The following is a 23572-nucleotide window of genomic DNA, read 5'->3' as shown; positions in this document are numbered from 1 at the left end:
CCCAGCACTCGGTGCACACAGAGCCTCATCCATCCCCAAGCCCTGTCCCCAGGGTGTGGGAAAGGAATTGGTGAGGTGCACCCCAGGCTATTTCGGGCCACTTCTGAGGCCATGTGCTTCCTGTAAGCAATGCACCAGAGAGAAGCCGTGTCAGCCTCAGGGGGAGCCCTGTAGCGGCATGGCATCTCCGCAGCACCCGTGCACTCTCCACTCCAGAAAGGGACACCAAGGTCAAGGTCGAACCCAATTTGATCAAGGCCACCTGCTAGGAAGTGGTAGAGGTGGCGCTTTGACCTTGGTTATGGCCGGAGAGCCCAATGTGTGCCGCGACACTGGCTGACAGCGAGAGATATCCTGGGACCTGTCTCCCCCTCCGCATCCCCACCCCCGACTCTGCTAGCTGTCCCTGGCTGATTCCCATCACTAGCCATCCCCCGGGGCAGGCCACGGCCAGCAGGTCGAAGTCCCAGAGAAGTTCACGCACAGCCCAAATCCCAGAACTTCTGTGACCCAGAACCGTGAAAGGCGCAAGCTGTCCCCTCCTTCCACGTCGTTCCCAAAGACCTCCGAGCCCCAGGCCTGTCCCTGCTGTGACCTTGGACACTGCACAAACGGGGCTATGGGGACCTATAGCTATTTTTAGAGGCACAAAAGGCTAAAAGGATAATGTCTTCTCCCTCCAGGGACAGGAAGAGGTGGCCCTGCCAAGGCCTTGCCGGGAAGGCCTGCAGTGCTGGAGCTGGGGAGGGACAGCCCGACAGGGGGCACCTGACAAAGGACAGGTCCAGGAAGGGCCACTGCAAGGCTGACAGTGGACCATGTGGGCAGAGATGCCCAGGTGCGGCTGGTGGGACTCTCTCTCTCCTGGGCACCAGCAGGGCATCCTGGAGAGGAAGCTGCCCCTAGCTGGCTGTGTGACCCCATGAAAGCTGGATACCCTCTCAGCCCGTTTCTCCACCAATGACCACCCTGGTCTCTGAGCTCTAGGCCCTAACTGCCCACGGCTGGAAACCCGCTCTGCCCTGCGTGGCTGTGAGACCCTGGGCAAGTCAGCACCTCCTGTGCACCTGTCCCAGGGACAGTCACGGGTCCTGCCTGCAGTCCTCACGGGGACCGACTCCGAGCGTGCGTGCACGGAGCTGGCACACGGCCAGCCCTCCATACATGGCAGCTATGCCATTGTTACAATTGCTCTTATTATTTTCCCACTCTGGAGAAAGAGGCAGGAAGGGGAGGGTGCCCGGAGTTGCTGGCTGCTGACCTGGGTCTGCCTTCCAATCAAGCCTCCCAGAGAGAGAGGGAGGGAGGGAGGGAGGGAGGTGGGTCAGAGGAGGGGAGTGAGTCCAGGCAGGCGCTACTCACTCGTTGGTCATCTGCACCACCTTCTCGATGGCGGTGTAGCCGGCTGCCATGAAGTGCTCCGTGTACTGCTGCATCTTGATGGACTCCAGCCACTCGGACACCGTGCGGAAGGGGACGCCCTCCGAGCCACTGGTACTCGGCAGCCGGATGGACACCCTGCAGCAGAAACCGCGCAGCTGTAGGTGAGGGTCCATGAAGCACCCCAGCTCTGCTGGTCCCTAAGCAGCAGTCCACGCGGCTGTGTATGCCTCACTTTCCTCACGGATACCACGTGTCCCTTGTTTCTTCATCTGAGCAATGGGGAAGCTGGCCAGGCGGGGCTCAGGGAGCTTGCCCAGCATGCTGGAGAAACCCAGTGTTCATGCCTACCGCTGCCCCTCCATTCCTGCTAGCAAGACGCCACCAGAGCCCCAAATCACAGAGCATCGTGAGCACAGCTTCAGGGACCTGGCCCCTCGCCAGCCATGAAAGATCCTTAACCACCTGGTGTCTCAGTATCCTCGTCTACAAAAGGGGATAATTACAGGACCGTCTCGCGGACGTGAAATGAGTTAACACACGTTGAGTGCCGAGCTCAGGGTGGGCACATGCACTAAGGGTCGGTTTCTCCTGCTAACGTGACCGGTGCTGTCCCCTGTCCCGTGTGGCCTGGGCACAACTTCTAAGCCCCCTCGCCATCCCCTGGCTGCCCCCAGCTGTCCACTGTACCACAGTGGCTCAGGAGTCTGCAGGGGTGAAGCCAGGGTGGCCACAGGCAAAGGGGTGGCACTCACCGGGGGTCAAAGTCAGCCAGGGTCTTGAGGGAGTTGGGGGCTCGGATGAGCTTGTCAAGAATGCTGACGATGTCCGCAAACTTGGGGCGCCGGGCGCGCTCCTGCTGCCAGCACTGCATCATGAGCTGGTAGATGGCGGAGGGGCAGTCCATGGGTGTGGGGAGCCGGAAGCCGTCGTTGATGGCTTTCATCACCTGGGAGGGGGCAGGATGGTCATGGCAGGCAGCAGAGGAAAGCTTTGCCCGGACCCCCAGAAGGTCCGATACACACAGAGGCCAGACAGGGCGGGGAAGGGAGCCCCAGAAACAGGATGACTCCTTATTTTTCTGTTTTGTGGTATTTGGGATTGAACCCAAAACCTTTGCCCTAGCTACATCCCAGCCCTTTTATTTATTTATTTATTTATGTCTTTTTGAAATAGGGTTTCCTTATGTAGTTCAGGTTGACCTTGAGCTCACTTTGTAGCCCAGGCTGGTCTCAAACTCACAAAGATCCTCCTGCTTCAGCCTTCTCAGTGCTGGGTTTACAGGCACGCACCACCACGCCCGGCTTTCTTTCTTATTTTGAAACTTGGTCTTGTGAATCCTTAAATTACTCAGTCTGGGCTTGAATTTGCAATCCTCCTACCTTGGCCTCCCAGAGTGCCGGGATTACAGGTGTGTGTGACCATGCCTGGCTGGGTCTCCTTTCTCCAGCCCAACACACAACCTCTAGCTGACCCCAGCCGCCGTGGAGGGAGGGACTGGCAACCTCAGAGTCCCCAGGAGTCCAGCTCTGTCTCTGGATTTTCCTTGGCTGGGCTCTGTTCCCTGCCTTCTCTTTTCCTGGCTCCCTCTCTCCACTCTGGGTCTCAGCAGAAATGTGACCTCCTGGAAGCCTCCTGGCCTCTGCCCTGCTTGAGGCCCAGTCACAGAGGCATGCACGTGCACATGAGTGTATACATGCACACACAGATGCACACGGCCCACTCCCTGTTTCTTGTCTTCGTAACTCTGAGCACACAGTAGAGCGACTTCTTGAAGCCGTGAACGGTGTATACCGGATGAAGATTAAACCCCAAGTCAGGCGTGGTAGCCTGTAATTCCAGCACTTGGGAGGCTGAGGCAGGAGGATTGTTGCAAGTTCAAGGCCAGCCTGGGCTACAAAGTGAGCTCAAGGCCAGCCTGAACTGCATAACGAGACCCTGTCTCAAAAAGACAAAAAAAAAAAAGAGAGAAAAAGATAAACCCCAAAACCCCGTCTGCCCTGCTGCCAGAATTGGGGAGGAGTAAAGGGCTTCGGTTCGGGGCCCACTGGGAAACTGGACTCACCTCATGGTTCGACAGCTCCCAATAGGGCCGCTCCCCGTATGTCATCACCTCCCACATGACAATGCCATAGCTCCACACGTCGCTGGCCGAGGTGAACTTGCGGTAAGAGATGGCCTCAGGGGCTGTCCAGCGGATTGGGATCTTGCCACCCTGCAGAGGACCCGGCCCCGTCACCAGCGTTCCCTCTTCTGTGTGGTTAGGGCGTTCCTGCCCTGTGAGGTCCTCGGCCTCAGTGTGCCGGACAGAGGCAGTGGGCAGAGCAATGGCTGTGCCCGAGTCCCCTGACCCAGTGATGACAGCCCCAACTCACACTGGTGGTGTAGGTGGCCTCGGGGTCATCCTCCAGCACTCGGGACAGACCGAAGTCGGACACTTTGCAGACCAGGTTGCTGTTGACAAGGATGTTGCGGGCGGCCAGGTCGCGGTGCACGTAGTTCATGTTGGCCAGGTACTTCATGCCGGACGCGATGCCCCGCAGCATGCCCACCAGCTGCAGCACGCTGAACTCGCCGTCCTTCTCCTGTGGGGACACGGGTCCTCAGCAGTCAGCCAGGCACCCCAGCCGCCTGGCCCCCGCCGCCCTCCCTGCCCCTGACCACATCCTTACCCGAAGGAACTTGTCCAGGGCGCCGTTCTCCATGTACTCCGTGATGATCATCATGGGCTTGTCTGCGGGCCATGGTGGAGGTGTGAGAGGTGGGCAGGGCAGGGCGGGCACAGCGATGGTCAGGTGGCCCCCGGGGCAGCCCCCCCCCACCGCAGGTCAGGCCCCTGGGGTCTCCTGAGCCTCACATTTGGAGATGACGCCCTCCAGGCGGATGATATTGTGGTGGCTGAACTGTCCCATAATGCTGGCTTCGCTCAGGAAGTCCACCCGCTGCTTCTCCGTGTAGCCAGCTTTCAGCGTCTTGATGGCCACAGGCACCTCCTTCTTTCCCGAGGACGACTTCAGCATCCCCTTGTACACCTCCCCGAACTCTCCTGTGGGCGGGCAAGGTTGGGGAGCGCCCCAGTTAGCCCAGGTGTCAGGTGACCCCGACCCATACCGCTCACCACCTGCCTCCCAGGAATGCCAGCCTCACCTGCCCCGATCACTTTCTGCCGCGTGACGCAGGACGGGTGGATCTCTGTGGTGAACTTGAGTACAGCCTGGTTGGGGTCTTCATAGGTGTGGGGGTCCACGTATGTCTTCAGGGGCTTCAGTTGTTCTGCAAAGGGAGGGCCAGACACAGCTCAGAAGGGATTCCTGGGAGGGTGACCCCCTAGGGGAAGAAGAGGCTGAGGGAGCCACGTGACCAGGGACCTCAGGAGATACGGGCCAGGCTGCGGGGCATGGATCCTCTGGCTGAGCCCCTGGGGCAAAACCTCTGGGCCCCTCCCCAAGCAATGGAGACACCTGGCTGTCCCCACCTCTGGCGCAGAACTGGAGAGGCGGCTGGGGGCAGCAGCAACAGGGCCCAAGGTTGCTGCAAGGGGCTACATCTTACCTGACTTGGAGAAATACACATCCTCTGAGGACTGGCGAGCCCGGAGCCTCCTCCTCCTGGAAGACCCCCAAGGGGACAGGAGGTCAGCATGGCCTAAGGTCACCAGCAGCACCTCCTGCCCTGCCCCTGTCCTGGGGGATGTGCTCAGCCCTTTGCTCGGTGTCTTCTGCCAACCAGAGGACGTGGGGCAGGCAGAGGAAATGAGCAAGCCAGGACTCACGCTGGATCTACGCCCCATAATGGCCCCATAAGTGGCCCTAATGAGGGCTTTCCTCATGAAAGCTGCCCAGCACTTCCGGCCTGGTATCCAGAGGAAGAGTGGACACACCGTTAATAACAAGAGCGGAGATGATGACCATTACAGCCCACTGTGTGCTAGGCACTGTGTGAAACATGGACAGGTCATCACAGTCGAACATTGCCCAGGAAGCAGGGATTAGATTAGATTAGATTAGATTACTGTCAGCCCATTTTCCAGATGAGGAAACTGAGGTTCCTGGCCCTGTGTGTCCTCTCCAAGCCCTTGGGGAACCTGGATGTGGATCCTCCAACCAACCTGCGGTGGATGAAGAAGCCGATTCCAGCCAGCACCAGGAGCAGGACGACACCGACGGCCACACCACCAATCACTGCCATGTTGCCAGATCCTTCCAAGGCTGCTGGGAGAGACCAGCTGATGACAGGGAGCCCTCTCACCCCGAACCATGACAACACCCCCAGCCGCACTCAAGACCCACGCTAGGGACTGAAGACACCTGGGCATCTGCTGTGTGCTGGGTGCTTTGGCTTGTGAAGCCCCAGGGGGAAATTCAGTCCCATGTCACAGGCAGTCACTGCAGGGATTCCCAGGGGTGCAGGACCCGAAACTTGGGCTCTTTCTGTGATGCACAATTTGAACTCAGGTCCTGCCAGGCTAGAGCTTACAGCTTTCTGCCTCCTCACAGCATGGCCCTGGTCCCCATCCCCCTCAGCCCTCAATTCTGCCCCTCCCCGGGGAGCTCCCAGGGGGCTGTTCCAAATTCTTGGGTCCGAATTCTTGGACCGGCTTGCTCTTCGCAGGACGTCCTGACTGCGGGGTCTCAGGGCCCCGGCGTGACGCACGTCCTGCTCCCCCTACTCACACAGTGTTTGGAACTCATGCTCCTTGCTGCCAGCCCCCTGGCCCTCCTGCGTCAGCGCCTGCACCTGGACCAGGTAGGTGGTGTCCGGTGCCAGGTTCTCCAGGGTCACAGAGAAGCCCTCAGTGCGGTGCACATTGTAGCTGTTGGCATCCCCCTGTGTGCCAGCGGGCAGGGAGCAGGCAGTGAGCGAGGGGCAGGGGCTGTGGCGCAGCCCTCCACACCCCGAGCCCCCACCGACGGTGGCTCCCCTGGACGCTCTTCTCACAGAGGAAGAAACTGAGCCCCAGAGGTGCAACTTACTCAGCTCACAACCAGCAAATGCACGACGCAGGACCCCTCTTCCACCCTCCCCCCAGGGCTGTTTGCTTTGCCCTCCTGGGACCCAGTACATCTCTACTTCCCATGCCTGCTGTGCTGCCCTGGGAGACTCCAGACCTCAGTCTCCCCAGCTGCAGAAGGGAGCGTCCCGTGGTGTCAGTCTGCTGTGGCGAACACCCATGTGATCTGCCCACTGCCTGCCCAGGGGCCTAGCATCAGCCACCTCGCTCAGAGAGTTACCTTCTTTTGTGTTTGTTTGTTTTTTGAGATACTATGCACTCAGGCTCACTATGCAGTTCAGGCTGGCCTTGGACTCACTTTGTAGCCCAGGCTGGCCTTGAACTCACAAAGATCCTGCTGCCTCAGCCTCCTGAGTGCTGGGATTACAGGTGTGCGCCACGAAACCCGGCAGAGTTTGATTTATGTCTTTTGCAGTACCGGGGATTGAACCCAGGGCTTCATACATGCCAGCTAAGTGCTCGACCACTGAGCTACATCCCCAGCCCTAAAAGAGTTACCTTCTTGTGGTAGGTGACCTCGTACTTCCACACACGGCTCCGCTGGGGGATGGGGATGCTCCAGGTGATGGTCAACGAGGTGGTGGTGCGGCCTTCCAGCCTCACTTTGGGGGGCTCTGGGTGGAAGAGAAGGTAAGGGAGGGGTGTGAGGAGCTACCAGGTCAGGGGGACCAGTGGATCCAGAGCCAGCTGCCTCCACAGCCCTGACTGTTCAGACCCCACCCTGGGTGCCAGGCATGGTGGTTGCACATCTGTAAGCTGAGCACGCAGGAGGCTGAGACAGGAGAATTGCTGTGAATTCAAGACCCGTCTGAACTTACATAGTGAGACCCTGTCTCAAAAAACCCAAAAAGACTGGTACCAGAAAAAAAACTAAAAAAAAGAAAAAAGAAAAAGACCCTACCCTGGGACCCTAACTTCCAGCTCCAGACCCACCATAGGGGCTTGCATCCTATGAGCATTCACAAGTGTATAAATGATAAAATCTAAGAAACAGGAGATCCCCACTGAGCCCTTTCCCAGACCAGGCACTGCTCTAAGAGCCTTAAAGAATGCTTTAGTTGGGCAAGGGAGTTAGCTCAGTGGTGCAGCGCCTGCCTGGCAAGTGTGAGGTCTTAAGTTCAATTCCTTAAGTTCAATTCAACCCTCCCCACCCAAACAAAAAAAAAAAACAGTTTACTAAATCACCCCAATAGCTCTATGGTTACTCCCATTTTACAGGTGAGGACACCGTGGCCCAGAGAGGCTAGGTAACTTTGCCAAAGTCACACAGCTCCAGAGAAGGCCCTTTTAACCCATCTCTGAATGCAGCCGGCCCCTGGCGTCCATCCCCCACCTCCGTCTCAAGTCCCACCTGTCTGGTTGATGCTGACGCTGGCGGTGCGGAAGCTGCGGCTGGTCACCATGCCTGAGACGCCGTTGCGGGCTTCGACGGCAAAGGTGTAGTTCATATGCGGTTCCAGGTCACTGACCGTCACGCTGGTGCGGGTGAGCGCGTGCGGCGGCTCTGAGTAGCGCACGCTGGCCTCGCAGGGCGCACACTCGCCGGACTCCGGCCAGCACTGTTCGCAGGTGACCCTGTAGACAATGTCCTCGCGGCCCCCGGTGTCCTGGGGCGGGGTCCAGCGCAGCTCCACCTTGGCACCCATGCCCACGGCTGTGAGGTAGTGCGGGGCGGAGGGTGGGCCTGCACAAGAGTGGAGGTCGGTGTTTGTCCCCTGCCACACCTCCCCGGCCACCCCTCCCCGGCCCTCCGCGGGACTCACGGGTGCAGGGCGTAGACAATGCGTCCTCTGGGGCCCGGAAGTAGCCTTCCTCACATTCACAGGAGGTGGCGCCTCCGAGGGACGGCAGTGTGTGCGCCGGGCATTGCAGGCAGGGGCTCTCGGACGCCTGGGACTTGAAGAATCCCGGTGAACAGGCTGGCGGGCACAGGGACAGCGGCACACGGTCAGCTGCGTCCGTTCCCTCCACAGGGTTGTCCCCAATTTCACCGCGGACCTCAGGCCAGCCACTAAATCCCTGGGACCTGTTTCTTGCTGGCTTGCGATGACAAGACGTGTGGCCAGCATCCAGCCCTGCTAGGCTCTAAGAAGAGCCTCTATGGGCCTCAACCGGGACACCGCTGGCCACCAGCTCCCAGGAAGTGCCACGTCCCCGGGCCTGGCATTCCCGGCCCACTTTTAGCTTCCTAGGAAACCTGTGAGCGCCTGACTGGGCACACTGTCCGCCTGCGGCTTCTGGCCTTTGACCGGTGCACACCAGCCTGTCGGGCCCCCTTCTCCCCAGGGCAGCTGCGACCTGACAGCGGCGGCCACATCTGCCCGGCAGCTGGTATCTGCTGACTGACTCCCACTGCCCCTCTGACTGATCGGCCAGCTTTCCCAGCGCAGGACCTCCCACCGCAGAGGCTCCCCTGCCCCAGGACCTGATCGTCGTCCCGTTCCAGCGCCGGCCTACCAAGAAGCAGGAAAGGCCAGGCCCCTAGCATTTTCTCTGAACCAGTGGTGAGTTATTTCTACCACTCCCAGGGCAGCCAGGAAGCAGCTCTTCCTCCCGCAAGGCCCGGTCCCTCCTGACCCTGCTGGCCAGGGACCCAGGCACCTGACTCTGGGGCTCCTTCCGGCTACCGCCCCATCCTGCCCCTGCCCAAGCCCCTTCCTGGCCTCAAGGCAGGAAGCTGCTCAGACTCAGGCCACTGGGGCTGACCGGGACTGGGGTGGCTACAGACCCAGCCAGAGTGGGGTCACGCTGGGACCTCCTCTCACAGCTCTACAACCACCCCCTCAGCCTATTCTGAAGAGTGGGTCCCAAGACACCATCAGTCTGGGTGACACACTCATCAGTCACTGACCTTCTCTGCCTGCCCGATGCTGTACACAGACCCTGACATGAAGACAAAGCCCTTGAACTCAGAAGTGGGAGCCCATGACAATATCTACTATCCCAGGATAGGTGAAGAGCTAAGGGGATGAAGAAGAGGAAATTACCTTGGCCAAGGGTCCAAAAACTCACAGAGGAGATATTTTAGCTGGGGTTTACAGGTTGTGTAGGAGTTCAACAAAGCAGAGATACAGAGGAAGGGAGTTGCAGGTGAGAAAGAACACGCCTAACACGGAAAGTATGAACAGCTTTGGAACACAACTGAAAGCGACTACAGGCCATCAGGTGGTGGAAAAAGCCCTTGAATGTCAGGCCAAAGAGCTTAGGCAATGTCCTGGGGCAATGGAGAAGCATTAAAGGTGCGAATAATGACTAGTCAGGTCTACTCTGTCAGGAAAAAACCCTTAGACAGAGGCTGCCTAGCGTCCAAAGTCAGCTTGAGAACACCCTGAGGACAACCAATTTCAACTGTCCTGGTCACCTCTGAGATGCACAGGAGAGGGAGGGGGACCGGGAGTCAGACTGCATCTCCTCCCGGGCCCGGGGACTACCCAAGCAGCATCTCTGTGCCCAGCCTGCTTCAGAGACCCAGACAGAGCCCTGATGCACCTGTCACCCATGGGCACTGCCGAGGCACCTACTGTGTGCAGGACAGGGACGAGCACCTCGCCTCCGTCCATCCTCACAAAACACCTGTCACCCGCGGCACTGCCAGCATCCCTCCCGCTTGGCAAGTGAGGAAATTGAGGCTCACAGAGGCTGACAAAGCGCCCTAGGGTCTCCGAGCTACACAGGCATAAAACCAGAACGTGCGCCGACTCTGTCCTCCGTCCTTCCCCGCCCCTGCTCCCAGGAACGCTTCAATTTGGAGCAGAGAAATCAAGGCTCCGGGATAAGACAGAAGATGTGTCCTGACCTGCTTCAGCGGCTAGAAAATTCCCGAATTGTTTTGGAGCAGCTCTTGTCAAAGTGCGCACATGTGTGTCTAGGGAGGACAAGCAGAGGCTCCAGCCCGGGGAGAGTCGGCAGGATTAGCTAAATTGGTCTCCTGCAAGCCCCAAACGTCTTTCAAGTCTCCCGCTGGGCTTAAGGGGTCCGTGTGCATTTTGTATCTCTCCCCACCCAAGCCTCAAGGAGAAACGAGGCTTCGCAAAGCCGGGCTGTGACTCTCCAGGCTTTGAGGTCCCCCCAAATGCTCATCGCTGGAGGCATCCGCACCCCGGGCAGCGCTGGCTCCTGAGAGTTAGTTAGGGGCTCAGGGCAGCAGGCCCAGCCCAGAAGGAGGCTCTCATTCCTAGCCCAGGATCTCAGGCTGGGGAGGTGCCCGCCAGCCTCCTGCACCCGCGCACTCAACAGGTCCCCACTGCCCACTATGGTGCCTCCCAAGCCCTGCCGCCCTGTGCCAAGAGGAGGAAGTGGGGGAAGAGGTAGGCTCCATTCTCTGGGCCCAGCCTGGGGGTGGCCTGCCTGCTGCCGGCAGGAAAGAGGGAATTTGGAGAGATTTCCGCTGCGGATGTGCCAGATAATACAGCGGAGAGGCAGCATCAACAGGGCATGTGCTTGCCTGACGAGAATGCGCCGCCCCTCCTCCAGCCACAGACGGAGCAGCTCCCCCCTGTGCGCTCCCCGGGCCCTGTCACACTTTGCAAGTGTTCAGGGCTCCCAGAATCCATCATTTGGACTTCAAGCAAGCCTCCACCTTGGCTGGATTTCTGGCATTCTGGGCAGGCAAATCAGGACCAGGGTCATACACAAACATGTACCCACATACACCAAATACTTGATATCTCTTAGTCAACTAGCAAACTCCTGTGCAGCCTTCAATACCCAGCCTAAGGTCCTCTACACAGCCCTCCCAGACTGCCCAGTTCCTGGCCCCCTCGTGTTCCATATCTACTGTTCAGTGTCATGTTTACCAAACAGAACTGAGCACATCCTACTTGTCTGGCACAATGCTGGGTGCTGGGATACGAGGGTGAGAGAGATAAGCATCTTTTCAGCTCCCGGGGAATTCACAGCCTGGCTTTCATGCCTCATTTGAAATGATTTCCGCACATAGGTGGATCTTCTGTGAGACTGACAGCCCCTGGGAGCAGGCATGGAGTCTGATTTATCTGCACCCCATAGCCTAGCACAGAATCTGCAGAAGTTGGTACTTAGCTCAGGTTTTAAATGAGTAGATGGCCAGGCATGGTGGTGCACGCCTGTAATCCCAGTACTTGGGAGGCTGAGGCAGGAGGATCTCCATGAATTTGAGGCCTGCCTGGGTTACATAGTGAGTCAAGACCAAGCTGGACTGCATAGTGAAACCCTTTCTCCTAAAAACAAACAAACCGAAAAACCAAACAGATGGACGGAGAGATGAATGAATGAATGAATGAATGGCCGTGTGGATGGCAAAGCCTACTGCATGCAATTAAAAAGGCACCTCTAGGGTCACACGAGTGAGCAGTATCTAAGGGCCCAGGGAGGCCCGGGGAGGTCGTACCCTAGGACACCCACCTGCCTGGCACAACAGCAGGGCTCTGGCACACCTGTGAGGAAGAGCGTCTCTGGCCCCAGCTCCCTGGCAGGCCCAGGCCACTCCAAGCTGGGGAACTGGGCCATGGTGGCTGCACCTAGGGCCGTACCCTGGTTTTTCCAGTTCCCGATGCCCGCCCCTCAGGTGGCAGCGTAGGTGACTCAGGGACAGACGCCCTCCGCATGACGCAAGCTCAGTCCCTGGCAGAGCTCCTCCCCTGGGCCCAGCCACCTCCCTGGCTCCAGGTGGTGAGGTCGCGGGAGGTCAAGAGGTCATGGCGACAATTCACCTAGGGTTAGTCACCTCCCCAGGCCAGGACCTGCGGGTGACCACAGGCTCCACTCTGGCCCAAGCCTGGACTTTGTCCCTGTGCCCCAACAGGCAGCAACAGCACCCTGTGAGTTACTGACTTGCAAAGGAGGGACGCAGGGCCCTGATAACTGCAGGGCCTGGTGACTTCTCGCAGGTCTGTCATTCCTGCAGGAGGGGGGCCGTTTCCAGGGTCCTCTGGGGCTGGCAGGCAGCACCCTGCCCTGCCCTTTCGCACACCCCAGGAACTGATCTGCGGGCACATTCCTCGCCCAAGCGTGATAAACCCGCTCCACTCCCCTCCGCCCCTCCCGCTCGCTCCCACCCCAGCCTTTTATCTTCTGTTTGCTTTCCCTGCCTGCTTCCTTCCTTCCCTTCTTCCCTTCCGGGGACCCACTTACCCCAAGGAGGGAGGGAGGGAGAGGCCACACCTGCCTGGCTGTCGGTGCCTGCATTTGCCCCAAGTGAGCTAACCGTGGGGCAGGCAGGGGGCAGAGGTCAGAGCCACCAGCGTGACAGAGTTGCCACCACAATCCCTGTCCCTGCAGCTACAAAATCAAGGCCAACAGCACTCCTTAGGGAGGGGACGGGCCCGAGAGCCCCGATCAACTCACTGAACCCCTAGCCCAAGGATCAGCCCAAGGATTCTGCCCCCGCGCCAGGTGTGACCACAGCGACTAGAGCCACTGCCTGCCCAGGGAGGCCTCCCCTTCAGCTACGGATGCTGGGCTAGGCTTGGGCCACTCGGGATGCGGTGCTGGGACCCCTCCTCACCACACATTGTGGGTCACGTGCTTGACAGCTCAGACAGAATCAGAGCAGAAAGCCACCAGAGCCAGGCTCTGGTCCCCAAGAGGCAGGGTGCTTTGGGGGTACTAGTCCAACCCACCCATTCATTTTATGGGTAGGGAGACAGTGTCCCAGAGGGGGCTGTCCAACATTACAACACTTGTGGGTAAAAGCACCTACGCCAGGTGTGACTGGGGCTGTGTGGTACCCTCCTTGCGCCAAGCCCAGTTTCTTTTGGTCACTATGCCCTCTCTGGACTCAGTTTCCTCACCTGTGAAATGGGGAAAAGTCCTTTTCTCTAGGCTGTTTTGAAGACTTGAAGGAAATCCTGCTTATGAACGTTTTTAGCATGGTGGTTGGACCGGGGTGCCCCTAAGAACTAGGGAGAGAAACCAGAGACGCGAGGGGACATCCCCAAGAGGCTGGCTCCCAGCTGCTGGGATGTAGCTCAGGCCAAGGCCGCAGGCCACCTGCTCACCTGGCTGTGGTCTGCCCCGGCTGAGGCGCCAGCCAGGGCCCCATCGGCTCAGTTGCCGATGCCAGCACAGGAAGCGGAGACAAAGCAGCCCCAGGGGACGGCGGTCAGCCTGAGTGACTCCACTGTCCCCTGGGCAGGGCCGGGGACCAGGCGGGGGGGGATGGAGGGAAGTGGGCTCATTCCTGACATAGCTCAGGGGAGCTCTGCCGGGCAGTGTGCCCACCTGTCCGCGCACAGCACCTGGATGACACTTAACCCTTTCCTGAGCTCCGCGGAGCTCCCCGGGGAGAGCACCCCAAAGGGAAACAAACAGATGTGGGCTTGGTGGGCTCAGGGTAGCACACCAGTGAAGCCCCAGCGGGGGGAATCCAGCTGACGGCCTGATGAGGTCAAGCAGGGAGGCCAGGGAGGCCAGGGAGGCCCTCCAGCCACCCCTTCCTCTCCCGGAGCCCCCAGCCCCTGCACCGTGACCCCCCATCCCGTGAGCCCCCTATCCCATGACCTGCCATCCCGGGGCAGCCCGGAGCGCTGGGCTCAGGGCCAGGACCTGAGTCAGGGATTCCAAAGGAACTCGCCATTTCCCACCCTGTTTCCCGCCCCATCCTGCGGCCCAGCCCCTGCTATCTGGATTCAAATCCCACTGTAGTCACCTCCTCGCCTTGGGGCTCCAGGTGAGTCTCTTTGCCCCTTTGAGCCTCAGTTTCCCTCTCTGTTCAAAGGCACTAACCACAGCCCATGCCCTCCAGAAGACGGGGCAGCTTCGGCAGGGCCTCGGGACAGAGCACAGGGAGGCACTAGTCTATGCATAGTGTCAGAGTCAGAGGGGGCTGCTGGCAAGAGTGCAGACCCCCAGGCACACGGAAAGGCATTCTGACAAGGGATCTTCAAACCAGGGCAACAGGTGCCCGACAATGGAAGGGTCCAGCGGCTAAGTCAGAGCCCCCTCTCTTGGGAACTGCTCCTCCCAAGTGAGGCCTCCCCAGCTTTTGTAAACAAAGCCTACCAGAACCCAGACCCCCACCTCCAGAGGAGAGGAGGCTCCCCGCCGCCTGGAGACCACCCCCCCATCTTATCTCTGCAGGGCCTGACTCGCCAGGCTGTGGAAAGTTTTCAGCTGCCCCTAACTCCCACCCCGGCATTCTTGTTTGAGGATGTCATGTGGGAGGAGCCTGCTCGCCCAGCGAGTGTCTCCCCCCCCCATTATTGTCTGAGGCTGGGAGTGTGCATCTGAGGTCACCTAAGCAGAGGTGGTCCAGGGAAAGGGCCTCACTCAAGAAAAGAGCTGGGAGGGGCCAGAAAGCGACTCTGAGAGCTTCTCACCTAGGTGTTTCCAAACGGGTTAAGCCCAGGTCTAAGGCTCTGCCCATGAGAAAGGGGTGTGGGGTCCTCCAACATTCAGCCCCCTTCCTAGGGTGCCAGAAACACAGCTCAAAAGCAAGCACGAAGCCTGAAGGTGACATTGAACTTTTTTCATTCTACTCACAGGACACCAGGCCAGAGACAGGAGGATTTGCGCAAGGTCCCCCAGCACGTGTGTGCACCTGCAGGACCAAGCCAAGCCCCCCGTTTCTCAACAGCCCGTTTATCTCTGCAACAAGCACCCAGCGAGGGGACGAGCTGGCCTTCCGAAGGTCAGCCCGCATTCCTCGCGTGCCCTGCCCCAAGCCCTCCCCAGAGGAGTCATCCGCTGGCGCTGTAGATTTCCGCTGTCATAGGCCCGGGCTGCTTGATGCCCCAGTCTCCTCCGTGTGAGCTCATTGGTGCCCAGGCCGCATTCCCAGAGAGTCTGACTTCACTGGCCCCTTTCCGAGGCTTAGTTTGCCACCAATAAATGGTGGAGAATCCAGGTCTGTAGCCTCAGGGAAGATCGGGCAGGAAGGACAGAGCCTGCACCCGCTTCCCACCACCCCCTCAAATGCAGGCCTGTTTCCAAGCTTCCTGGGGATCCTCATGCGGATTCTCACGTGCAAACCCTGGACCCAATTCAATCACCCTTGTTTATCAAAAAGGAATCTGAGGCCCCGAGAGCCTCAGTGACTTCCCTAAGATCACAGAACACGTTAGCAGCAGAGACGGAACTAGGCTCTGTTGGTGCCGAGTAGAGATACTCAGGAACTACTCGTGGGCTGAATCAAAATTCACATCTACACCTAAAAGTATGCATGTGTCAGGCACTGATCTAAGCTCTTTATGAGTATTAAGTCATTTCATTACCATAACCTCCCTACAAGACAGATACTATGATCATCTCCACTTTACAGAGGGTGAAACCCAAACACAGAGAGGTGAAGGAAGCGGCCACCCGGTGCAAGGCAGGGTGGGATTTAAACCCAGGCATTCTTTTCCTAGACTCTTGGCTCATCGCCTCTGTCCTAAACTGTTTCTGATCCATTCCTTCTCAGTGACGGAGGGAATCCAAGCCACAACTAAGGAAACTGATGTCTACAAAGGCCCAGAACCCCGGGATCACACCCTCCCACCCAGTGGGACCGGCACTCACCCTGGCAGGTGTCCTCCACCTTCTCGTAGCCTTCTTTGCACAGGCACTGCCCGATGGGCACCAGCCACTCGCCATCCGCTGCACAGTGCATGCGGGGCTCTTCCCCGCCGGGCAGCACCACGGCGTGCTCCACACAGGTGCCGGCCACCGTGGCCAGGGACGGAGCGTCGGAGCCCGCGATGGTCTCAGGGAAGCGGGCCAGGCCCTGCACCAGCTCCGGGCACTTCTTGTAGTAGACACGGACGGAGAGCAGCGCCACGCAGGCACCGATGTCCTGGAAGGCCAGGTAGAAGCCTTTGCGCGTGAGCGGCCCCACGGTGCGCTCCTCCACGTTCAGCTTCACGTGGCGAGCCTCGAAGTCACTGGTGAGGGTGATCTCGTCAGGCGCGATGGTGTCGATCTTGGTGAAATGGCGCTTCTGGAAGTTGGTGCCGTAGTCCATGTCTGACTCAAAGTAGTAGAGGTTGAAGGTCTCTTTGCAGGAGCTGGCGCCGCCGGGGAAGCTGTTGCAATCCCGCACGGTGAACTTGAGCTCGATGAAAATACGCTCGGCCTCGCCGCGATACACCCAGTTAGTACGCAGCCAGTTGTCCTGGTCACCGGTCACCACGTTGCACACCGTGTACATGTAGATGGGCGTGTCATTCATGATGTTCTGTGCCAAGTCCCACTGCACAGGGTTGACAGGTTAGTACAGGGAGGTACCTGGGGGAAACTGAGGCCCCGGTGGCAGAAGGGGGCACCAGGAGGATGTTTCTCAGTTCTTTTCTTTTTTGTCTTTTTGACACAGGGTCTCACTATGCAGTTCAGGCTAGCCTTGAGCTCACTTTGTAGCCCAGGCTGGTCTTGAACTCACAACCATCCTCCTGCCTCAGCCTCCTGAGTGCTGGGATTACAGGCACGCACCACCACGCCCGCCTGTTTCTCAGTTCCAGGGAAGACAGGAAAGTAAACTGAGGCCCAGAGAGGTACAGTCATAGCAGTTGTGCCAGGACCTGGGCCTTGGTCTTTCTGGCTCTCGTGTCTGGGTGCTAAATCTGTACATTAGGCTGGGATGGAGCCTGGGACTCTGTGTGACCTGCAGCAGGTCACTTAAGCAGTCTGAACCTTGATGTTCCCCTCTGTACATTGGAGACAAGGGCCCCCTACCTTGCCACAACTGCTATGATGATAAATGACAGTGTCTACAGAATGTCAAGCACAGAGCTTGGCATAAGAGGACAGTCATACAGGTAGCTGGCACTGCAAGGCTATCGGCATTCTTAGTCACCGTATGCCCTGGTCCACATATGTGAGTGGCAGGGAAGGGGTTAAGTCAAAACAACGGCAGATTTACCATCATTTAGACTTTGGCTTTGGAACCTTCTACACACATTCCTTGCTCCTCAGAGCACAGCTCAGCCTCCTCCGGGAAGGGTTCCCAGGCTGGGCCACCATCCCCCGCTGGCCCCCACGGTCTCCATGCCCTCTTGATCACAGCACCTGGCAGAAAGTGCCGCTTACCCTGGCTCCCGCGCTACATTCTGAGCTCTTGGGCACCTGCAGACCCCACCTGGCACAGAGCAGGTGCTCAGGCAGTCTTGAATAACTGAACTGGTGAGGGAATGAATAAACGATAGCAGAGGGGACAGGGAAAGAGGCCAGACCCGCACAGCGTGGCATTGGCCAAGGCTCGCATACCCTTGGGCTCCGTTTCCCACTCTGGATAATGACTGGGTTGGATGAGACGACCTGCCTCGCAGCAGAATATTACAGGATCTGAAAAAATCTGCTTAGAGCTACACCCCAGGCCAGGGAGCTATGACCAGGGCCAGGCACTGAACTCACACAGATCTGACCACTGTCCCAAAGAACACCTTAGAGATGATCCTTTCCCTGTGGCTCAGGGCCACAGGAGGAACCCAGTAAGGACCCACTGTACAGTGAGGGAAACTGAGGCAGGGATGGCAGCAGTATCTTTCCCAAGATCACATAGCAGTCGCCTGCAAGGCCAGGGGAGGGACCCCAGCCTCCGGTCACAGCCGGGCACCATGGCAGGGAGCAGCCTGCCAAGCTTCCAGCCCTGGCAGGAAGGGGGAGCAACAGCTGGGGGACAGGAAGAGAGGCCCGGAAGGAGCAGGAAGGAACCCGGCCCCTGCTGTGAGGGGAAGCTGAAGTCACTGCTTTTAATCTATACCTAGCACCCTGCTCCAGCCCTGCGAGCCCCAGCCTCAGGCCTCTCAAGCAGGACCTGACCTGGAAGCCTGGTCACACTGTGGGGTCTAGGCCAGGCCCTAGCTCCCTGGGTCCCACCCTGCACCCCATCCCAGCCCCCGAGGCCTCCTTACCCCTTTGCCGTAGGGGTATGTGAGCCAGCCGAGCTCCCCTTTGGCTTCCGCGAGGTCCAACAGGACAACTGCAAGAGACACAGCAAGGGACAGTGAGTATGGCAAAGACCACGCAGGGGAGGTGACAGCCCCTACCCCCCACCCCAAGGCCTTGGTCTGAGAAAGGACAGGACTCAGCCACGAAGCAGGTTGCGGTCAGGACCGAGCCTCCTGTCTCCCCGGCGACAACGCCCCCTTTTCAGTCTCCAGCCGGGCAGAGCAGGACAGGGACTCAGCCCAGTGGGAGAAGAGCAGCTGGGCAGAGAGCTGGGGCAGCAGGGTATTAAGTGACACCCTGCCACCCCATCGCTTCCTTGGAAAAGGGCTCTCATGGCACTTCACACACACACACACACACACACACACACACAGGCTTTGGGGACACTAGGCTGTGAGCACTGGTGCCTACTTCTGCCACATCCTCCGGCATAAAACATCCCACCCCACCCCACCCAGGGCACAAAGCAATGCATATGCACACGTCCGTGTACGCGTGTCCACGGCGCTCTGAAGAGGGCAATGTTAACAGCTGGGAACTGTTGGGGGGGTGGTGCCTGGAACCCGCTTCCTGTCACAAAGCCACAGCGCAGGTGGGTAAAGGTCCAGGCCCATTAGGGCCCCTACAAGGCGTCCAAAAGTACTCACAGTGGCAAGGTCCCCTCCCGGGGAAAGTCGCTCCTGCCACCCCAGCTAGGAGTGCCTGGGGGACCAGAAATGAAAACCCTTATAGGGCACTTTCCTGGCCCCGAGGGACCGGGTGCAGGACCAGGCTGTCCCCTGAGAGGCATCCGGAGCCGGGCAGAGGGAACCAATGCCAGGGGCTTCCCTAGCTGGGCCTGCCAGGTGCCGCCTATGGGTCCACCCTGGCTTCTCTGCCAGGCTCAGCAGCTGCAGCCAAGCCCAAGACACTGTCCTTTCCCCATTTGCAAGTAATGCCCAGGTGGGGGTCACTAAGTGCCACCTCTATGGAGGGCAAGGATATTGGGGAAACCGAGGCTTAGAATCTATGAGGCATAGAATCTAAAGTACGTCCAGCCTGAATCTATCCAGCATGCAGAAAGTAAAGCCCTAGGATGGACGGGATGAATCCAAGCAGTCCCTTCCATGATGCCCTGGAGTCTGAGGATCCAGCCGCAAGAGGCCATCTCCCCCAGGCCAGCGCCAGGGAGAAGTGGCCTACAGGCCAACCAAGGCAGGCTGGGAACAGAGGAGGCTGGTTTGGAGATACAGAATATAAGGTGAGGGATCGGAGGCCCTGACAGGTAGTCTTAAAAAAACCAGGAACAGTGGTGTAACACCTGTGATTCCAGCACTGCAGGAGGCGGAGGCAGGATGGTTAACAAGCTGGAGTCCCTCCTGGACAACACAGCAAGTCCTTGGCTCAGAATAAAAAATTTCATAAAAAGCCTGAGGATACAGCTCAGTGGTAGAGCTCCCCTGGGTTTGATCCCCCGTACTTTAAAAAAGACACTTCCTAGAGCTGGGCATATGCAGCTCAACAGTACAGTGTGTGCTTGCATGTGTGGGGCCCTGGGTTCAATCCCTGGCACCAATGAAAATAATAATAATAATGAAATGAAAAGCCCTGACCCGAGGTTAGACAGCCTCCTCCCCTGGTGAGTGCCTGGTGTGCGGCCCTACCACCCCAGCGCCGACCTCGGCCAAACCTCTCTAGGAAGGGTCCACGGCCAGACAGGAAAGAGGAAGTCTGATGTGGCACCGCGCCCCACGCCTAGGCTGTGGGGACAGGGCAGAGAGGCTGGTGGGTTGGGTAGGGGCAGGGATTTGTTCAGACTTGCCCAGGGCCCCAGTTGGACAACCCTGTGACCCCACTAGCAAGTGGAATGTTCCAGCTACATGGGAAAGAACCCAGGAGTTCCTGACTCCAGCTGAGTGGGAAGGAGGACAGCAGTAAGTGTGAACTCCTCACAACCCCCACACACACATGCGCGCACACACACATATACACATGCATGCAAACACAGACGCGCGCCACACACACAGCAGGAGGCTGCAGCCTGTGTCCCTCCAGGCTTCCGGGCTCTGAAGGGTTAGCCTGGCACAGCAGGTCCCTCCACCCTGCGGCCAGGGAGGCTCAGAGGTATCACAGGGCTCCATCTGAGAAGAAAGAAGCCTCACACAGGAAGGAGCCTCCCCAGGGGCTTCCAGCCAAGCCCCCACCCCAGGAAATTCCCTAGAACCAACCAGCAGGAACAGGGGGCTCAGCCCAGTCCCTCTGCCCTGGCCCGAGTCTCTGGAGAGTCTCTGGAGCACGAGGCTCCTCCAAGCTCAGTGGCGCCGACTTTCCTGGAAGGGGGGAGCCCTGGAGCCTCTCAGTCCCCCAGGGGCTTCCCAGAGAGGGTGGCCCAGTTGGGGGATCCTCTTGCCTTCACCGGTCAGGTGAACTCCTCTGCTTGCAGTTACTGTACAAGTCACCCTTGTGAGCCACACTGCTGCATAGCATTTTCCACAAATGCAGTGCAACCAACGGTCCCCCACTGCCACCTCCCTGCTCCCCACCCCTGTCCTCCCAAGACCAGCTCACCCCTGAGGAAGTAGCGGGCAAGGGCCTCCAGAAGGAAAGCAGGGCAGCCAGAAATCAGGCCTGACCCTTGCAGAAACAAGAGCCCAGGCCTCCTGGGTCTTCCTCAGCCTGCTTCTGGCCATGGGCTCCATCCTAGGCCTGGCTACATGGCTTCCCAGCAAAAGCCACCGTGAAACCAACCCCAAGGTCAGGGGCCCTTGACTGTGGCAGCCCAAGAAGCCAGGTGCACTGGTCTCATGCTCCATGCAAAGGGCTCCGGCTGACAAGCGTCAGGCCTCCCTCAGTTCTCCCATTTGTAAAAGGAGAGCAAATGGTAAGAGGAACTAATCAGCCCCACCATTTTCCAGATGCAAGAGTAGGGACAAGAAAAACAGACAACTAAGAGCAGTCGGGGTCCGGGGTGCAGAGGGCCGGTGTGTGTGTCCTCCCACCTGCCTCCCCACCCAGCACACACAGCCTGCATCCCAGAGAACTGAAACCAGCAGCTGCCAGCTGAGCCCAGACCCGGGTGCTCACCCCCACCTAGGCACAGCATCCTAGGGAGCCCCCCAGGGGGGCTCTTGGAGCCTAAGCAAAAAAAGGCCCTATCCCAGTACAATCTGCACCCCTTCCTCCTCCACCCCATGGGGAGTGGTGGATAAGACAGTCACAGAGGCTGGGGATCCGATCATTGCTACACAGCTCTGCCAGGCATGGGACAAGGCAGCTCCCAGCTGGGGGTTGGGGGCTGGAGCCTGGGGCCCAGCAGCAAAGCAGCGGCCTAATTCCCTCACCCCACCCCACCACCCCACCCCATCCCACCCCACCACAGCCAGGGAGAAAGGCCTGTAGTGATTCCAGCTGTCTCTCCCCTTCTCTCCAACCACAGTCCCCCAGGAAGGGGGAGGACCAAAAGGTGGAAGGAAGGGGGGCTTGCAGAGATCCCTGCCAGGCAATTCTCCTGCTGCCAGAGTCCCTCAATCTCCACCTCTCTCATTGGCCTCACAGGAAACCTCCAGCCCCAAGGTAGAGGCAGAAAGAGAAGTCAAGGCTCAGGAAGGCTTCTTGCCAGGCTCAGGGTTTCCTCCGCTTCCCCCTGGCGGAGCCCGGGAGAGCAACACGCAGCCCAGGTCAGCAGCGAGAACAACTTCTCACTCGGGGAACCTGAAGCCGGCTGATGGGTGGACAGGAAAGCTCTTCCCCTGGGGAAAGGGCCCCCATCCTCTCAGCGCCGAGCTGGCCCACCCAGGGACAACGCCCCCATCCGCACACAGCTCTGTCCTGGGCAAGTCTGCTGCGGCTCCTCACCCAGCGCGGCTCCAGGAACCCTGGGGTGCGGTGGGTGATTCAGCCCCCCGCCCCCAGGTGCCCTGGCTCCTTGGTGGCCCTCGGGTGACGGCTCCACACCTCGCTGGACCGCGCCCCCACCTGTCGCATTTCCTCGTTCTGAGTCACCCCTTGCTCAGAAAGTTTGACTTTGGGACTTCCTGTCCTCACCGGAGGCCCCTAACTGGTGCCCGAGTCCGGGAGGGCAGCTGGGGAAGGAGGGAAAGGCGCGCGGCAAGGATGGACCCCGTGCTCTCCCGTGCGCACCCCCAAGACTGGAGCAAAGGGAGATGGGAAACCTCGGGGGGTAAGAGCTTTGGCTGGGGACTCCCCGCTTTCCGAGGAGCCCACTCCCCAAAAAGCGGGCCCCCCGCAGAAATGTGTTCTCCTCTAAGTCGGGGAAAGTGAGCTAAGCGAGGGAAGGGAGTGAAGGCCCCGAAGAAGCTGACCCCACAGACCCCTCCCAGGACGCCCCTTTCTCCAAGGGACGCCGCGCCGCCCGCCGAGACGCGTTCCTGAAGCCGCTCCCCTTGGCTGCGGCCTCCGAGCCCTGCGCACCGGAGCCAAACCCCTCCGTCCCTGTGGCCCCCGATCCCCGGGGGCCCGGGGAGTCCCCACAGCAGTCCGCTCGCGCTCCGGACCCCAGTGCGCACGGACTGCGCGGCACCAAGTCGGTTTCCACAGCTACACTCAACACCGCGCGCCCGGCTCCCGGAGGCGCGGAGACCCGGGGTTCCGGGCCTCGCGGGTCCAGCGGCGGCTCTCACACTCACCTTCCTTGCTCTGCGCCCCGGCGGCCGCCACCAACGCGCAGCCCCACAGCAGGGCCAGGCAGGCGCGGGCTGCCCGGGGCTCCATGCCGCGATCTTCGCTCTCCGCTGGGTCCCAGGTGCCCGGCTCCCGCACGCCCGCACGCCCGCCGGCCTCGGTGCCCCGCTCCCGCCCGCCCGCGCGCCCGCGCGCAACTTCTGTCCCTCCTGCCCCGAGTCCTTAATGGAAGTTGGGTGAGAACCCGCTCCTGTTCATTCATGCCCCGCGCTGACGTCAGCCAGGCCACGCCCTCAGGAATGTCTTTAAAGGGGACGGGCGAGGGGAGGGAGGGGAAATCAGGAGGGATTTGGGGAGGACCAAGGGACCCTCGGGACCGTCAGCGACCCCCAGGCCCTCCCCTAGTTTGCGCGTCTTAAAGTGCCCGTGCCCCCAAGCTCTGATGTCCAGGAACCCTCAGCCCAGATGTGGGCTGGTTGCGTTCAGCCCTTTGCCCTGGGAGACTGAACTCCACGTTGGTCTCAAGCCTGGCAGAAATGGGTTGGCGGTCCAAGAACCACTTGGCCGCTTAGCAGCAGGCCAGGGGAGCAGCCCTGAAATAGACAGGATCTCCTCCCCTCCTGAGATCTGGGAAAGGTGCACCAAGCCCCCCAAACCACTGAAGGTCAAGGAAAAGGCCTCTGTTCAGAAGCCTCTAAGCCAAGCCTGATCTAACAGCAG

General features: G+C 59.5%; 1 protein-coding gene across 1 annotated transcript in view; it reads right to left on the bottom strand.

Annotated features, from left to right (window-relative positions):
- The window catches only part of Epha2 (EPH receptor A2), a 31486-nt gene extending 8544 nt beyond the window's left edge, over positions 1 to 22942 (bottom strand). Inside the window, exons 1-16 of the mRNA XM_005409845.2 lie at positions 22858 to 22942; positions 18196 to 18263; positions 15869 to 16538; positions 8155 to 8310; positions 7743 to 8075; positions 6890 to 7005; positions 6054 to 6207; positions 5489 to 5588; positions 4933 to 4988; positions 4528 to 4653; positions 4238 to 4426; positions 4053 to 4114; positions 3756 to 3965; positions 3446 to 3595; positions 2136 to 2329; positions 1363 to 1518 (exon numbers count right to left, since the gene is read on the bottom strand). Of these exons, the coding sequence (XP_005409902.1) occupies positions 1363 to 1518; positions 2136 to 2329; positions 3446 to 3595; positions 3756 to 3965; positions 4053 to 4114; positions 4238 to 4426; positions 4528 to 4653; positions 4933 to 4988; positions 5489 to 5588; positions 6054 to 6207; positions 6890 to 7005; positions 7743 to 8075; positions 8155 to 8310; positions 15869 to 16538; positions 18196 to 18263; positions 22858 to 22942 (2825 nt within the window). The remainder of the gene's footprint in view (positions 1 to 1362; positions 1519 to 2135; positions 2330 to 3445; positions 3596 to 3755; positions 3966 to 4052; positions 4115 to 4237; positions 4427 to 4527; positions 4654 to 4932; positions 4989 to 5488; positions 5589 to 6053; positions 6208 to 6889; positions 7006 to 7742; positions 8076 to 8154; positions 8311 to 15868; positions 16539 to 18195; positions 18264 to 22857) is intronic.
- Positions 22943 to 23572: the final 630 nt, after the last annotated feature.

Source organism: Chinchilla lanigera, unplaced genomic scaffold (genome assembly GCF_000276665.1).
Source record: "Chinchilla lanigera isolate Chin_1 unplaced genomic scaffold, ChiLan1.0 scaffold00126, whole genome shotgun sequence".
NCBI lineage: Eukaryota > Metazoa > Chordata > Mammalia > Rodentia > Chinchillidae > Chinchilla > Chinchilla lanigera.
The sequence above is the reverse complement of the archived record's forward strand: the minus strand, read 5'-3'. Positions and strand labels throughout refer to the sequence as shown.